General features: G+C 42.7%; 1 protein-coding gene across 29 annotated transcripts in view; it reads right to left on the bottom strand.

Annotated features, from left to right (window-relative positions):
* Positions 1-18,855, bottom strand: part of LOC109642908 (protocadherin alpha-C2-like) — a 167,555-nt gene that overhangs the window by 6,465 nt on the left and 142,235 nt on the right. For 27 of the 29 annotated variants that reach the window (XM_069532013.1, XM_069532022.1, XM_069532021.1 and 24 more), the window contains exons 2-3: positions 8,042-8,106; positions 5,125-5,210 (exon numbers count right to left, since the gene is read on the bottom strand). In XM_069532013.1, the coding sequence (XP_069388114.1) occupies positions 5,125-5,210; positions 8,042-8,106 (151 nt within the window). Of the gene's footprint in view, positions 1-5,124; positions 5,211-8,041; positions 8,107-11,179; positions 14,660-18,855 lie in introns of those variants that run through there. The other 2 variants (XM_069531994.1, XM_020113797.2) reach the window with 2 other exon arrangements.

The following is an 18,855-nucleotide window of genomic DNA, read 5'->3' on the forward strand; positions in this document are numbered from 1 at the left end:
GGAGGAGGAGGAAGAAAAAGAAGAGGGGCCAGGAGGTAAAAGGATGCAGATATTGAAAAACGATGCTCACCACCAAAAACAGACAATGGATTTAAAAGATCCTGAAGGAGTGATTCATTTTGTTTTGCCAAACACACAGGGAGAAATCTGTGAGTGATGAGAATAGTCTGTTTGGACCACACCCTTCTCACAGACAGTACCTTTGATTGTTAGTGTGCTGTAAAAGTATGAGTGCACAATTTGATCAAATCAAAATATGTTATTGTCGTCAATTGAAAATGCCAATTTTGATGCATGTGTGTGTGCTTACACTGCTAGGCCTGGATGGTGACAAAAGTATGGCTATAGGTGCTGGTATAAATTACCATATTAGTTATTAATGAAAGAAAAGCGTCATGGGAGTAAAACTGTTGTAGGTTGCCAGTTCCTGTGCCTGTGTGTGTGTGCGTGTGTGTGTCAAGCGCCTTGTTGTTTGCTCCAATCATGCTCCATCATGTGGCAGGTGCTGGACACAACTAATCCGAAGTGACAGGATTTAACACAGTAAAAACAACACTGAATGATGATGTAGGAGTTTGGAGTTGTTATTTGCGTATCTGTGTGTGTGTAAGTGTTCAGTCACACTAACATACTGTAGTTAGTGTGAGTGGGTGCTATGACAAAGAATAAATAAATGGGAAGGAGAAATGGACTGATTCTCCAGAGAGAAAGAGGGAGAGAGCTGGCAAGATATTTAAAGACTTTGAGAGCGCAGGGTGGGAATAAAAAAAAAAACTGAGTGACAATAAAGGAAAGCAAATATCTGAAGTCGAGAACAGGAAACAGAAGGAGAGGAGGGATTCAGGAACTGTAAAAAAAAGCCCCTTGACAGCTTCTAGACTCTTCTACTTTACCTTTCTGATGGTGCCAGAAATCTTTTCATATCACATATACATCAAGTGAAAGGCCACAGCCAAAAAATTACTCACAGCCTTGAATTTAATCAACTCTCTATCTTTATCCCTTCTTTAGTTTTTTTTTTTATCCAACACTCAGAGAAATCACTTTAATTGTACTTTTAATTCTCACCTCCTTCCTGATGAGATGGACGAACAAAGTAAATTAAATGAGGACATGGGACTAAAGCAGTTCATACACTGACGTCCTGAGGAGCAAAACGAAGCACAAATCCTCAGTAGATTCTTGTCTTTTTTCTCCATTATCGCTCCACGCTTTCTTCCCCCTCACTTGGCCTTTTGCCTTCACCCCTGAGTCTATTTTTGCCTTGACAGGTGTCTACTGCGGTTGGCTGCTGCTAACTCAAACCAAATCTGTCGTTCTCTCTGCTCCCTCTGTGTACGTGCTTCAGTGCGTCTGCGGACTGGGCTGATACAGAAAACGGCAAACCTGCATCCACCTCTGCAGTACACCACCACCGCCCCAGTGAATGTAGGTCACTCTTCTCCCTTCTGTTCCTCACTCCCTCCCCTCACACCTCTTACCTCTAACTTTCCAAACACATCCCTCCCTCCTTTGACACTGTCACTCCCTGCCGTCCTCTTTAGCTTGTCCTTCACCTAAAGCCACAGCCAGCTCTCATCCCCCACCCTCTTCCTCCAGCACCTTTTGTCCCACACCATATGTTTGCACTCCCCTCCTCTTGCTCTCCTCTCAATATTGGGGGCTGTGAATGGTTGCCGTGGAAACTGCATCCTCCAGTGAAGCAGTAGGACATTGGTAGGAGTCATGGTGACAGTGCTTGTGCTGATGGAGAGTAATGCTGCAAGCTCTCTCTCTCTCTCTCTCTCTCACTCTTTTTAGTCTAACCACTCTCCCATAGCAACAGCAGCCTCACACAGCTTCCTCTCTTTTCTTCTAACACTCAATCGCTCTGATTGACTTGTCGCCACTCCCCCCCAAACAGTTTATGTCCATCACTTCTCCATCTTCCTATGCACCTTATCTTTGGTTGTTAAGTCTCTTTTTCTTTTATTCCCCGTCACTTAGCTAACTGCCCATCTCCCTCTGCTCTGCCCATCTCTGCAGGGGATGGTTGCAAGTCTGCACAGCTCTATCTGAATGTGCTGTGTTAGAAAGAGAGAGAGAGGGGGACAGAGAGCAAGGACATGGGAGTGAGGAATAGATAGGGAGAGGGAGTTAGACAGCGAGCAGAGCCCTGATTTCATTAATGCTGGTCTGTTAATCTGGGCGTGGGCTGCGCTCCATCTGTCCCGGCAGGAGCAGCACACAAAGCATTCAGCCAAAACACACTTGGAAACACAGCCAAGTGCACACATCGGCACGTACATGCGAAAACACACAAACAAGAAGCAGTGACACGCACTAACTCATGCCAATACGCACACTCTAAATCAGAGGGGAAGAGACAGGGGCGTTGTCAGCTGTACCTCCGTATCTCACATTGAAACAAAAAATAGAAAGCGAGGCAAAACGGCACCCTGGTTCTGAACCCAGACTAGTACAAATCCTGCTTCCCACCTCACGACAACAGTGTGCTGAATAAACAAGACAATACAGCTATATATAGCCCAGTCTGACTCATAGCAATGTGACAGGCCACATCGAATCAATATCTCAATTTCTTTCATTTTCCAGACACGATGAACAAAATCAACTTGAAAGTCAGAGCACAAGTCTTCTTCAATCTTGTCTTCCAAAAGAATGTTCCATAAATACATTCTCTTCATATCATCTGACATTCTAAACCCAGAATTATCCTTAATCTAAACCTAAAATTTGACCTGAAGCTAACATTGCCCTGAGCTACTATTTCCAGAAAATGAGAGAAAGAAGGGACATTTAGCCCTGAGGCAAAGCGAGGTTAGCGTGCACAGAATGTGTTCTTCTTGAACTGCCACAGCTTAATTAGACCACCTTAAATCCTCACCAGCTGATCTTGTTATCGCCGACCCACCCTGAAGACGTCACTGCTGTCCGTTCTGTTCTCTCTCTCTGTCTTTGACTCTCAATCCCTCTATCTTTCTGTCTCTCTATATCTCACATCGTGCCTGCAGGCTGTAAGTCCTTAGCCAAGGCAAGAAATCGATGGCGGAGCTGAGGGGGCTGTGCGTATGTGCGTGCAAATAGGAAGAAGCAGTAGTTAGTGTGTGGGTAGTTTGTCTGCCTGCCCAGCCCACCGCCTCCTGTCTATAAAAGAGGCCAGGCCAGACCATCTCCAGCTTCTTAATTACGACAAATCGCCTCTTTATCTCAATGTAATTGCGTAGTCGTACACGCTCCAACCTTCTCATTGCACACCGGTCTGTCTCGATCTCTCACTTGTCTCCACCTTAATTTTTCCTCCACTAGGACAGTCTTGTCTCCATTTCCCTCCTAATCCTTTCTGACCCCATTGCCTGTTGTCGTGAGGAAAGTCAGGGGATGAAAAGCGAATTCGGGCACCAACACTGTGGTGCAGTGCATCGTTGGTCAGGGATCTTGGTTTAGGGCATCATAACCAATGACATTCACATAAGAATCTCTGTGAATGCCATCATTTTGTGTTTTGTTTTGCTCCAATGTTCCTGTTCCTATGCTCCGAATAGCACTGTTTTCTGACAGGCCTCTTAGAGGGGTTTTGTGTTAGCCATGGTGCTCACACAAGTCTTTTCCACCTTGATAGAGGTCAAAAGAAAATTCCGTTTTGTTGGCTGAAAAGAAAGTGACTTCTCTGTATCGAGTGTGACCCTCTCCCGTTAGTAAATTAGAATAAGGCTCCAGTCTTTTTGAGTGAGGTGGACAAGATGTATCTAACTCTGTTCCACTGTTGAAATATTCCTGCATACTTGAAAACAATCATGCAGCAAACAGTCAAATTTAGACTTAATGGTTAAACCAAAGTTTGCACTTGCACTTACACTTGCCTGCAGCTGATTAACACAAAAAGTTCTGTGAATAATTACCACTCTATTTCAATACGTTTTTGAATTTGACTCAGTTTTGCAATTTGACACACTGTCTTGAAACAGAAATTAAGATCATACATAAGATCCATCACTTCAGGAATACTAAAATTAAAGTAAACCTTGTCTGTAATTAGGTCTGAATATATACACTCATGTAGCAATTTTACAGCTATGATATAGTGTTTTATTAACCATTTACACATGTCAATATATTGCTTTTAAGTGTTACATAGGGGGATTTAGGTAAAGAGTTAACATATTCTTTATAGCCAACATTATCCATCCATATAATCTTGGTCTTTGTGTTTATGTATGAATGAGCTGCAGGTCGGGAGATATCCACAGTAAAAGGTGAGGGAATGTAATTATGTTTTATTAGTCTTCTCTAATGTATTCTCTAATGTTTGCCCTCTGTGGTTCAGTGGCTTATTCCTCTATAAACATCTTGCTGATAATACAATCAACTATTGCCCTTCTCTCTCTCCTCTTTAAGTCTGAATTGTCTCTCTTGCTGCTACGGGGAGCAGAGATATCCATCTCCGCCTACGTAGCTCATGTCATTTCCTCTCCCCGCAGCAGTGGTAGGAGTGGGTTGGGGGCGATCTTGCAGGAGATACAGTATCTCTGTTCTCTTTTTGTTTTTCATTGCTCTCTTGAGGTTCGTTACCCTTGAGGAATGCACAGTTATTTTTATAAGATAGTCTAGCTCATATTTGTCGCATTCTGCGTCATGGAATGTGTTGTACAGAGATCCATTAACTACACATAGATGGCTGTTGAGCCTGATGGATTTATTGGTTTGCTGATAAGAATGAGGCGATATGAGCCTTTCACAAAAACATCAGTATTGCTGTTTTTGCTGACATGCACCTATATGAAATTTTTTATTTTAAAGATTAAACAATGCAGAAATGATTTGCATGTGCATGTGTTTATCTTCCTAATTCAAGTTCTATTTTTTTATTTTTTTATTATTCAGTATAATATTTACAGTTAAACTGTACAATATCAGTTATGACAATTTGATAACATCTTAATAGAAAAAATATTATTATTATAGAAAAAGAATTTTCAAATTTTCATATATATAAGCTGGTATATCAGTATCATAAATACTTTATTCCTTAATATCTATATTGACATCAGCCCCCAAAAATCACTATCATTCAGACTAGGAGGTTATTTCTTATTATTGGAAGGCATCTTCAGTGATTCTTACCAGCGGCACTGGAAGCAGTGGGCCAGTTCTGAACGAGGACCCCCTGGGCTCCTTGCATTACCGAGGACTCCTCCATGTGCACTGAGCTGGAACACACACACAAAAAAAACATTCAAATATTAAACACTGTTAATAAATCATCTCACGTACAGTACTTTGTACACTGTGTTAGATTAAACAGCAAAACACAAGCTATCCATAGATCTGATTTTATACTTTACTAACTGTATATTCTGATTGGGACTATATCATAAATTCCAACATATTCAACTCTCCCACCTCTAAATGCTTCCAGTGTGTGGTGTGGTTGGATTCGGCTGGGGTAGCAGCAAACACTCTCCCAGAAATGTGACATTCAGATTAGGATTAAACTATTCACCCTACATTTTTCTGATATTCTCTGGATTATGGATTACAGATGGCTGTCCGTACATTTTCACGCCCACTCTATGGGATTTCAGCTCCACCCTCCCCTCTACTAAAAAACTCCACATTCACTGAAGCAAAAATAAAAAAACAGTGGCAGATATGCTGCCACAAACTACATCTCTCTCACTACCTCTGCCATCCTTATATGAGAGGGCTTACTGGACAGTATCTAGTGTGGACTGTGAGATTTTACTTTAGATTCAGGTATCATGAAAACATCCAGGAAAGGAGGGGAGCATTTTTGGTTAAATTATTCAAACCAAAGCATATTACCCCTAGCCACAGACAGGATATCTAATCATAGAAATAGTTATATTAAATCCTTTTTTTATCCTTTTTCTGTGATTTGGCCATACCACCCGTAGTTACCTTCAATCTGCTGGGTTTTACTAACAGATTAAAAACCAATTTAACCCAGACTTTATTTTGTTCAAGTGAAAAACACCCAAACATAAATCAGATTCAAAACCTTTGAACCAAAATGTTATTAAATCTAAATAAAAAACAGGATTCTGACTATCAACTGCCCCAAGTGTAAAAGACTTAACTAAGCTCTGTGTGAGCTGGTATATCTTCTTTTTTCTTTAATAATCCTTTTTTCTTAAAAAATTTGATACTTTCAGTCTTCATCAAATATCTTGAGAATCAGAGCGTATTTACATAGAATACTGTATGTATGGCTCCGCAGTTTATCAGTGCTGAAGAGATGGGAAGAGATGTAGGTATCTACAGCTCTATGTGAAGTGGTTCTGCAGAGAACAAAAGTGATCTGGCCACGGAGGCCATTTTAAGTGCAGCTCAGCATCAGCATCATCATGCTGATCAAATATTAATGGCAAACACTGAATTGATGATACACTTTTCAGCAAATGCTCGTCCTCCTCTCTCATTTCTCATCATCTCATATTTTTCCTACCGTCTCTAACCACATGCTTCCTCATCATTTTCCAGCAATTTAACGCTCTCAGTTTGTTGAAAATCACATTTACAGTTACAGATACAAGCTCTCAAAAACACAATTAGGGGGAAATGTTGAGCATTAAATAAAACTAAATAGGTTGCTACCATAAGAGGATGTTTGGGTGCAGGAGCAAAATCTCCCAAACTGATTATGCCAGTGTATACTGTAAATACATTAATATTGTATTAGGCTTGGTATTTGGTCAGGATGAGATACAACCTAAATCACATCAGAGGCAGTGAGACCAGAAAGATTTAATATGTTAGCACATTAACACTCATTAATCTCTGCTGTATTTATGAGGTAATCTATGTAACATTAATGACACTCACATGGTTTACTCTTAATCTGACACGGACATCCCAGAGCACACACATACATACATGTGTCTTCACAGAGTATATGCACATAATGAAAACGCATCTAAACTGCATTCCATGATCTAATATGAGTTGAGACAGAGACATCAGAAACTGCATTATGCTTCTACGCTGGACAGTGGTAGCAAAGTATGATTAATCATTAATAGACAAGAAGGAACACATATAATGACATGCATAACACATGCATGTGTGTGGGGCTCAGGATAAAAAAAAGGCAAATAAATAAATGTTTCGCTGGAGCTGTGACAATAATTTATGTGATTGTCTCTGCTGTAACACTGTCATCGCCACTGAGATACACTTCTCTGTGTGAGTGTAAGGATGATTTGGAAAACCCTTTTATGTCTGTTCAAGGCCAAATTATCACACATCTATCTATACCATATTTATCTATAAGGCATGGATAGAATATAGATTATGCAGATATGATAACATAGAGATAACCTAATCAAGTCCTCATTATTAAACCAGGTACTATCTGTAATTATGGCATCATCTCAAGAGCATGACCCTTGATTTGATCATGTCCATATGATCTCACAGCATGCAACGGTCCAGTGTGTTATGGGTGATGTGACCGCTAGTGTGTTCATGGAGCAATCCCCGTGTCCCTGTTATCCATCTGTCCACCTGACCACCTGCCCTTCATCCATCACTGACCACCTCTCTGCTCATCCCTCCCTCCTGTCATTTCTCCATCTGTCTGTTCTAAAATGAATTTCCAAACTGCAAAGGAATATTACATCTTAAGTGAGAAAAATCTGCGTTACAAATACATGTTTGGGAATAATCATAAAAGAGACTCAGTGATAATGTATAGCATTGGTCTCTGCCACCTTCAAAGTGACAATAGAATGATATTGCAAGATTTTTGGCTTCTCTAATCTCAATACACTTTTACATTTTGAATATACAGTGTGCCTCATCTGCATAGTTAAGGCCCTTCTGAAGATTACTTGAGGATAAGTTACACTCCCAGCATCAACTGTGGTAATAAGTCTGGTGTAAATGGTGCATGATTCTGTTGTTTGCGTAAATCTTCATAGATCATCAGGTGGGACAATTTGTTCAGAATAAGATGAAAATGACTGGTGAGGTATGATGAGCTTTTTACTGCAAAGTGTGACACCGGTGGGATGCTTACCTCTGCATTACACCTCCTGCTCTCAGGGAGGCTGAATATCTCCAGTCTGCATTTGGCGCCTTGGGCTGCAAGAGAAAGCGAGAGGGATTGAGTCTTAAGTACAGACGAAAGGCAATACCATCTCATTAATAAGGAGAGAAATGCTTGTGCATGTGTGTTACATACACACACACACAAAATGCAGCGACAGCTTGCCCCTGCTTTGGGAGAAAAGTCAGTGATGAATTGAAGCTTATAAATGCATATCCTCCTCCCTTCTCCATTCCAAGTCCTGTAAGAAAAAATTCTCTGAGATTTTACTCCAGCGGCCCATTGACCCTGGTACTATCACACTTTGATCCTGAGAAAACATGTCCAGCGTAAGTCCACTCACACTGGGCTGGTTGTGGTACACTTCAGTAAAGGGGACAAATTGTAAAAAAAAACCCCACATTTGCTGTCAAAAGACTTAATTCAAAGCCACCTCTTTATAGCTCTATACCCCTTCTATTCTACTTGCATCACATCAAAATATCTCAAACTGTGAAATTCTGAACGACCCCTTCTAACTTCTGTATTTTCTTTCTACTGCACCCTTCTTCCATTCAGTTATGTATATTGCTTTCTCCCTGTTACATCCTCTTTACAGGGATCACAACATTGATTTTCACTGGCACAGAGTCTGCTTGAGTCACTGTGACACATCTCACCATGGTAACAGCTAAGCACAGTCTACATTTTACCCTCCACCCACTGCCCTCCGTTATTTCGCTCCTGAAGGACACAGGTGGAAGAAGGCGGGGATGGGGAGGGCAGATGTCAGATTAACCTAGTCAGCTCTGTATGTAGACATAAACAATTTATAACAGAGTGACACAACCAGACATCTCCGTAAACTCTGCCTGTCTGCCTGTAGTGGACAGTTAGTGACATCCTATCATTGACAAGAAGAAAGGCTAAACGTCAAAACCTATTAAGATCACAGTGCAGCAAAATCCACTATTAACCTGTGCCCACAAGACCACATGAGATTGCATTTTCTCTAAACTCAAGCTAAACCACTGACAGAGCTAAACCAATCTGACTGAGGGCACTAAATTATCCCTGCTTGGCCATGCAGTTCATAAGAGACCTATTTGCAATCTCATTTCCTTTCAGAAATGACAGATGTTCAGTTGCTGCTGAAGCTGCAATTGACCTCTACGAGTCTGCAGTGGACATTCATCAATCTTGGAATCCAATAGTTGGTCTTAATGAGAGAAGCATGGTATTCCTCGTGGAGTCATTCAAACAGAGCACAATGTCGAGTGTTGTAGCATGTTACTCATACTGAAAACTAAAGGTGACCTGGATTTTTGAAGACAATCACTCATCAAAAAGCAATTAGTGTTGGGATCAATAGTAAAAGGACAAAGATAAAGATGAAAAAAAGCTCTCCATCAAAACAATAGGGGAAGAGAGTGAGAAAAAAAAGAGGGAAAAAAGGCCAGATTGTCCACAATCCCTGCTATGAAGGGAGACTAGCCTGTTGGGTCGTATGGTATGAGCATACACAGACATACCAGCACCTGGAACCTAAACATGTCTGCAGTCTCCCAAGGGAAGTGACATACAGTAAGCAAAACTAGGAAAATTCCAAATCACACAGGAAATGAAAAAGAAAACAGACAACAAATAAGTAAGAATCTGAAACCAGTTCGACCAAAATGACAAGACATCAGTGCATTCTGCTTCATCATTTGGAATGGAGAAAATAAATGTGGAGATTTAAAAATAAATGATTCCTGTGTATTCATTTCCTTGCCTGGCTTTACATTGTAAATCAGGGAATAAAGACAGGTTTTGGTTTAGCCACCCAACCCTTTTCTCGCCTTTTCCTCCATCCTTCCCTCTCCCTCTCAGAGAAGACTCCTATAGCATGGATACAGAGCTCACACCTCCGACATCAACACTTTGTCCAATCACCTTACATCCCCCGCCTCATCTGTGTGGAGCCAGCCAATCCACGCGCAGCACTGAGAAACACATCGCTGCCACTTAATTACAAGGCACAAACAAACATGATTGACATTTAATGAGGAGCTGGTCAGATGATAAAAGAACCATTCCTTCAGCATTTCTTTGGAACTCTTTTTATCACATATTTTATCCCACATCACACTGCACTGAAGAGAAAGACCCACTACGGCTGTGGGACAAACACGATTATGAGGAAAACAAATGATGTTTGTGTTATTCTATTAATACATTGTTTTAGTATAACTGCAATTTATGCATATTTATGCAACCTTATGCAATGATAGTATTAAATTATGCTCTGATTTAGATGAAGCTCAAGGCAAAGTCTGTGCCATATTCTCTGCTCCTTAACTGATTCTCAAAATCTGGCTTTCTGTTCAGTACCAGAGCAGTACGTGACCAGAAGACGATTATTTTGGTGCAGTGGGACTGGTGGCCCCTGTTGCTAGTGAAGGTTGCACTATTTCCCAGACTCTAACTCTCTATAGAGATGACCACTAAAAGCCCTGTGGACATACTGGACTTATTACGGCACACAGCACCAAAGCAGACAAATAACACTGAGTGTTTGGGGTCATAGGTGAATACACCACTGAAATCCACTAGTCTGTTTTGAAAAGAGAGTTAAAGAATAAGAAGAAACAGGGACAGAGCGAGCAAATCTAAGTGTGCGTGCCCACAACACACACAACCCACAGAAGCTACCCACACTTGTATCTAATATTAAGATACAGACCGGAAGACAAATGGCAAAAAATGTAAAGGGAATGATGGAATTGTAGATAAGGTGTTGCTAGCTCTTTCTTAGAATTTAAAAGACTATGCAAATCCTGGGACTGGCACAAAAGTTCTTAGATATTCTCATCTTGGATGCAAGTGATAATAAATACCTAATAAATGTTCATATGCCACTTTGTTCTAGAAATAAATCTATCTTAACAAGCAGCAGCAAAATATATAAAACACCAGATGAAAGTCTCCAGACCTGTAAATGTCAACTATAATCCTACTGCCTGAACACTGCCCTAGAGCAAAGCCAGAACCATAACTGAGAATTTTTGTTTTATGGCTTTTGCGTTTTCTGTCATTTACTTTTGTGAGGAAACCTGAAACAAAATACACAGATCACACCAGACAGACCTGAATGGCAGTTGCGTCTGGCATACTGAGACGCCGTACAACTATCTGGCTTTGTCCACTGTGGCTGGTGACGTAGCCTGAGCCCCAGGTGCCACTATGAGGCCGTCCTGTGTTGTAGAACATAAAAGTGTCACTTCCTGACGTAGCAGTCAGGCATGTCTTGTAACAGTATGTTTTGGTCATAGACCCATTTCCCCGCACTTCAATGTAATGGGGTTCCACTTTGAGGTCACGTCGCTGGGCCACATTGTTGTTTGGCTGCCCACCAACCGCTCCACCAACCGCTCCACCAACCGCTCCACCTGCAGTTCTTCCTCCACTTGCACCACCAGCTGCTGGGGTGCCCCCCTCTGGAGCACTCTTCTGGGAAACGCAACATGGGGAGCAGGAGCCAGGCTGGGTACAGTAGGCATGACACCGCACAATGGCTAGGACAAAGACGGTGACAAGGAACACGAAGGTTGTGGCACTCAGGGCAATAATGAGGTAGAGGGTGACATTGGAAAACATTAAGGGGCTGTTGGGCCTGATGATGCGTTTGGGGTCAGGGGCCACCTTTGGGGGCAGCTCCATCACGTACACATGGATGGTAGCGCTGGAGGAGAGTGGTGGTAGGCCGTTATCGTGCACTGAGACTGTCAGGATGAAGGAAGTGGAGTTGTCCTCGATGACACGTCTTGTGGTGCGGATTTCACCTGTGTACTCATGCACTTTGAAAAGGTCAATGTCCGTGTTGGTCTGCTCCAGGGAATAGAGCAGCCAAGCATTCTGCCCCGCATCACCATCCCACGCTGTCACTTTGCTAACCAACACTCCTGCTTCAGCATTTTTTATCAGTGTCTCTGTGGTGCGACTCCCATTGGCTGGTGGGTAGACTATCTTGGGCACATGGTCATTCTGGTCCATAACATAAACATACACCGTGGCTACACGGCTGAGGGGAGGCATTCCATTGTCCTGGGCTTTGACCTGGAAATGAAATTCTCTCAGCTTCTCAAAGTCAAAGGCTCGCAGGGCATAAGCCTCACCTGTATCAGGTTTGATGCTGACATAGCTAGCTACAGGGATACCGTGGTTGTTGTCATTGAGGACAGTATAGGTGATGCGAGCATTTTCTGCAGCGTCAGTGTCTGTGGCCTTAACAACACATAAAGATGCACCTGGAGCGTTGTTCTCTGTGATATAAACAGTATATGAGGTCTGTTCAAAACGAGGTGGATTATCATTCACGTCTGCCACGTGAACCTTAAAGGTCATCTGAGACGACAGGGGTGGGGTGCCTCCATCCACAGCATTGACAGTGACATTGTAGTATGAGATGGTTTCCCTGTCCAAGAAGGCGGATGTGACGATGGTATAGTGATTCCGGAAGGACTTGATCTTAAACGGCAAATGGGGCATGATCTCCAGGGTTACTTGTTTGTTTGGTCCAGAGTCACGGTCATTCACACTGATCAATGCTACAACCGTGTCAGCCCGGGCGTCTTCACGCACAGGGCTGGAGAGAGAGGACAGTACAATCTCGGGAATGTTGTCATTGACATCCAGAACTTCTACAACTACTTTACAATGCACTGCCACAGGAGCTGGCCCTTTGTCCATTGCCTGTATGTACATTTCATACGCGTTTGTCTCCTCATAGTCTATATTGTTTTTCACTCGAATTTCTCCTGTGTCTGTGTCCATGGAAAACATCTGTCTGACTCGCTCAGGTGTGTAACTGCTGAAAGAGTAAAACACTTCCCCATTGGAGCCTTCATCGGGATCTGTTGCATTCAGCTTGATCACCAGTGCGCCATTTGGAGAGTTTTCAGACAGTTTCACTTTGTACACGGAGTTGTCAAAGGCAGGCACGTTGTCATTTGCATCAAGGATACGCACATTGATTTTGGCCGTGCCGGTTCGCTGTGGGGTGCCTCCATCCACTGCTGTCAGGATTAGCTGATGAGAGGGAATCTGTTCGCGGTCAAAGGGTTTTTTCAGGATGAGCTCGATGTGCTTATCATTGGAAAAAGGTTTAATGGAGTCCAGAGTGAGGTGGTCGTTGGGGCTGAGTCTGTATTGCTTCACGGAGTTTGAGCCTTCATCTGCGTCTTGAGCTCCCTCGATGTGGAACCGCGACCCGGTGAGAGCGGACTCCGACACCTCAAGCTGATACTCATCTCGAGGGAACTGCGGTGCGTTGTCGTTCGCGTCCAAGATCTCCACCTCCACGTTGTGCACCTCGAGCGGATTCTCCAACACCACCTCGAGGTTGTGTGAACAGGTGCCACTGAATTCACAAACTGTCTCTCGGTCAATGCGGTCACTCACCACCAGCTTCCCGGTTTTGTGATTGATGGTGAAATATCTCCGTCCGCTGTCCGACGTGATTCTTATGCGTCGGGTGGAAAGTTTTCTCAGGTCCAGACCCAAATCCCGGACGATGTCACCGACCAATGCTCCGTTCTCCAGCTCCTCCGGGATGGAGTATCGAATCTGTGCGTTCGTAAGGCCACCGACTACGAAAATAAACAAATATAAAGAAAAGGGCACATTCTCCTTTGCACTGTAACTGCATCGCGCCGTCACAGCCATCGCAGGCGGCCGGAATGTGCAGACGGGTTGGAGAAATCTTTCCGCCTTTTCGGCTCAGTGTGCGCCCCCACCCGCCTCATTAAAAACAAGGGAATAGTCCGTGCGTAACTCCGGTAATATGCGGGGCGACCACCGCATCCTCCCTCGGTTTAAGGGACTTTTTTTCCCCCTGTGCTTCCATGTTTTCCTTTGTCTGCCTGTGTGGTGTTTTTTTTAAATTTCTCTCTCCTCCTGGCAACGCTGACTCTCTCCACTGATGCTGCCTATTGGTCTCTTTCTCTCCCCCCCCCCCTCTCTCTGCTGTGTGGTGATGGTGTCTGTGGGCAAAAGGGGAGGGGGAGGCACTCGCTCAAACGACGCTGGCTGCATTTCAGCACCTCCGATAAATACGATCGCTCACCATCTTATAAATATAAACTCCCAAAAGACAGAAAACCCCGGAGTTTGATCGTCTATATCTACATATGAGCGCCCAGTGCCACCCGCACACTGATATCTCGGAAATGAATGGCACACAATCGTTTTTCCCTCTTTTTGTCAGCGCCACCGCCACCGCCCTTTTTATCGTGCGCTGAGAAACATGATTTATGAAGCAGCCTGGAGATAAGACGTCCTCACTGATGCAAACCAACAATTAGCCAGGAACCCTCCAGTCAGGAGCAAATCGGAAATATAAACAGAATATTGAAAATAAAAGGAAACGCAAAAAAGCTGCAAAAATGATCCATGCATGAGGATTTATAACAGGAGCTCTGTATTGTTCAGTGAGTGACCATGATGTGCCTTTGTCAATGTTGACAACTGGTTTGTGACATTCAGTTATATGTCACAAAAAATATGCGAATAAGGAGACAGGTAAAGCAAGTGGCAGTGATGCAGTATAACTTTGACTGTTTTTAGCCACCAATCAGATCAGTAGTGAGGATGAGGATGTAGCTGCTTATATATTTTTTTTTCAGTGCACTGGAAAAAAAGTAGAACGAAACAAAACACAATGCCTGTGTTGTCACAGGGTTAATAACATTAACCGGGTCACAGACAAGGTGCTCCAGATGTGAATAGTCTCCACATCTGGCAAAAGCACCAGTCAATAAAACAGGCAGCAATGGCAAAGCACATAAACTGTGCGCAGGCATAATATTTTAGAAAGCATGTAATGCAAAACTGAATTTTTCATATCCTTATTTATTGACTTCACAGATTAGAAGACATACTAATTAACATCAGGAACTAGTGTTATAGTTTCTGGTGATAAGACGCAGGTGGAAATCCACTCTTCCAACCAATGACATCTGTAATCTGCAGACAGTCTGAACTGCGCATGTGTGGTGTAGCAGGTGGCGACAGTAACAACCAAATCATCCTGCTCAGGCTGCCCTATAATTACTCCAGCCTCGGTCCCCATGTACCTCAATTAAAATCAGATTTAAATCTGATGCATGTTAATTTGCGAGACTTTAACCCTAATTCAGTCAACATGACAGAGTGGAAGATCTTTGCACACTGTTCAAATGTATCTAAGCAGTGGGGTGACATCTGCAGAAAACAATCACTGTTCGCAGTTTCACTGAGAAAGCTCCTGATACCATCCACCAAGAACACAAAAACAAATTGTTCTGAGCAGAGACATGGCTGCATCTAGTATAGGTTGCACAAATATAACACATCCACACTGTGTTGATGTGATCCATCACCACTATTTATGCAAGCTGTGCTGTGAAGAAATGGCCTTGTGAGACCCTCTTATAGTTCACCCTGTCCACTGGGCCGAGATGAGCGTCCACCGCCAACATTATCTTTTTCCTTTCTCTCTCATTCTCACCCACGTCTGCCCACAGCGATGACTACGCTCGGCATCCCGGGAGAGTGAGAGAAGACAGTGAGTCACTTTGGATGCTGCCATAGTGGATGGAGCAACTCTTCACACTCAGAGGTGACAAGGAGGAGGTGGCGAAATGGGGAACTGGAGAAGCAGCCAAATGTCCGTTGAAGGAAGACAGATTATTATAAAACATGCTTTTTACGCAGTGCGTTTATAAAAGACTTCATGCAGTGGTGGATATATAAATACAGACCATTTACCATTTCTTTAAATCGGGGGCTAAAAAGGAGCCACAATTTACACAGAGGGGACATGATGGTATATGTCCAACATCCATACACAATTCCTGATTCAATGATTTGAGTAATATCCTGTTTACTATTAGTAGTATTGCTATTTGATTCAATTGTCATATTCATTATTATAGTATTTTTAGTAGGTGACTTGTTAGCAGTGACTACTGACAAGACAGGGGCACTTCAGGGGCCGATCAGATTTCACCTGCAGGTGTGGGGCCATAGGTGAGCTGGCTTAATGTGTGGTAGGCCTTTAGCTAAGGTAACCAAAAACATATAGGCTACTGGTCAGTGAGAAAATATTGTATTTTCCAATGGCATCAAATGAATACCCTTTGCCTTTATGTGCAGTGCTGCTGCTGTGAAACACGTGAAAGGCCTCTATATCCCATGCCACAGGTTTGGGTCTGTGCATACATCCCTCTGAGCAGCAGTGATAAGACTATTTCTTTCAGCCGGGGCTAACAGTCTCTGATGGGTCTGCATGTCGCTCTGCCATGCTAACCGTGACATTTAGCAGATTTTCCCAGTGGGACATCTTGAACCTCCGTGTTGCAGCAAAAACACAAAAGTGAAAACATGGCGACGATTATCTCGTCAACAACAAACACAGACCAGCATTTACACATGACCTTTCCACCTGTCTCGCTCATTCTCCTCCTTTTCTCCCTCTATGCTGTTCTGATGTTTTTGATATGTCACTGCAGCTCTCTAGTATATAGGCCTGTTCAAATACTCCCATCTGTTTCAGAGTTAATTGCATGCCATTGAGCTGTGGATTATTTCATTTCTCACTCAGGAGTTCTGCAGATGAAGTTATTATCCATTAATCCACCTACAGACAGGCACATGTTATGCATCAACAGACACCACTTTCACTGAGCTAATTGGTTAATTTGTGTTTTTTTTCTTTTTCTTTTTTTTCAAGATTGGCAGGAAATTATCCCCCCACCGCCTCATAAATTAATTTACCTGTTTTGTATTCTAAACCCTCGTCCAACCTCTTAATATTCTCCTACAATTGTCTCCTTTGCCTACATTTTCCATTATGGAGTGGCACCAGCTGCGCCTCTGTCAGATATCCGCTGTTGCAGCTGAGGGCTGGCCCAGGGGCATAGAGTCTCAAGTGAAAACACAAGAGCTCATGCATTCAGCAGACAGATAGACAAAACAAACAAACAAACAAATACGGTTGAAAAAAAATTGTGGCTTTTGTCTTGGGAAGAGAGATAATTCAGATTCAGACTCCAGATTATTAACGACCCTCTCACCCACCACCCTGTCCCATCAATAATGCAAGATGGCCACCAAATTAATAATATTCTAAGACTCATCCTCATTAGTACTGTAAGTGGCCAATCTAAAACCCATTCATGATACTTCCCAAGTATGTCCGAGCGATCCACAGTAAAACGGGTCCTCGCTGGGCTATCATGAAGAATAACTCCTGACATCACTCCCTCATTCAACACATATACAAACAGGCAGTCGTGCAAACTTAAAGGGCATTTAAGCCTGTAGGCACATATGCTCAAGACACACACACAGATAAAGGCTGAGTAAAACAATAAAGGCACAAATGCTATCTAAGGACAAATCTATTTTGTCTTGGCAAATGTCAAAACATATTTTGCTGTTGTTTCCTGTCATTTTTAAATGGCACACCAACAGCCATCAGGAGCTTGGATAAACAGATGCACAGACTTGGGGACAATGGTAGAAAACATGTTACAATGACTGTAACTACTGAGCTAGAGGTAAAGTTCATTATGTGTCTCACTTTAAAGCATTTAGAGTGAGAGGAGAAAGATCATTATTAATATTCATAAACAAAGACTGTGGACCAGAAGTTTCCATATCTACTTTTCTAACTATAATCGTACATCATAAAGCTTTAATTTAGTGCTGCAGAGGATGAAATGTATGCACACTGTTGGTGGGCTGTGATGTCTGTGGTGCCAGGAAATGTGCGAATTACAAAAGATGCACTGAAACAAAATCAAAAAAATCTCTTAAAGATATATGACAGCAAAACTGCTTCTCCAAAATAAGTCTCAAAACTATACTGAATAAAAAGAGCTAAGCCTCAGTTACAAAAAGAAAACATCCACTGCCAATACCTCTGTCTGATATAATCCTACTGTATGCGTGGGGGGAGGCAGGCTGAGCAGGAGGGAGCAGAGGTGGGAGAGACAGTGTAACTGGTCCCTCTGTTGGAACAAATTGGTAGTACAAGGGTTGGACACATGATCATCACCCCATCCACTGCCCCTCCACAGAGGCTTTCTCATTAAGCCAAAGCACTAAAACGCTAATCCCATCAGCTATGAGTGTGTGTGCGAGAGAGGATGGGTGCATGAGAGCAAGAGAGAGAGACAGAGAGAGAGAGCAAGAGAAGGAGGGCACAGACGTCAGGCTACCGTGGCCGGCATTTTCTTTCTCAGTTACAAAACAGTGACTGCAAGGCACCCCCCAGAGGTGAGAAAAGAAAGATCTGTATGTCAAAATAGAACCTGTAAAGGTATAATAAATGTATTGATTACATACACACTCTTAAAAGGAAGCACGTCAGCTGAAGTCAACCATTTAGTCTCTGAAGCATGAAAGGAAATAAATGACCTTCTATCAGAATCACTCAAATAATATTAAATAGGAGCTGAAAAAAACCCCTGATATATAAAGCTCAAAATACAGACACGAAAATCGCATTAGCAAAGGCAGACCTATGACTGGTATTATTTTGTATGTTCATTTATAGCCTGATGACAAAGCTGTGTTCTTGTACCTTCTTCCTATCCTATTTTCCAAATATGCACAAAAACTTGCCCCATTTTAAAATCCCTGGAACAAAAGAGCCCTGCTAACACAATCCTTTTACTCAGGTGGACACAGTAAGCTGGTGAAGGAGGAATACTCTGGGTATGTATGTTTGTGCTGATCCCTTGTGTACCTTGCTTTCAAACATAAAGGGCATGAGAGAA

The sequence above is a fragment of the Paralichthys olivaceus genome, chromosome 9 (genome assembly GCF_024713975.1).
Source record: "Paralichthys olivaceus isolate ysfri-2021 chromosome 9, ASM2471397v2, whole genome shotgun sequence".
NCBI lineage: Eukaryota > Metazoa > Chordata > Actinopteri > Pleuronectiformes > Paralichthyidae > Paralichthys > Paralichthys olivaceus.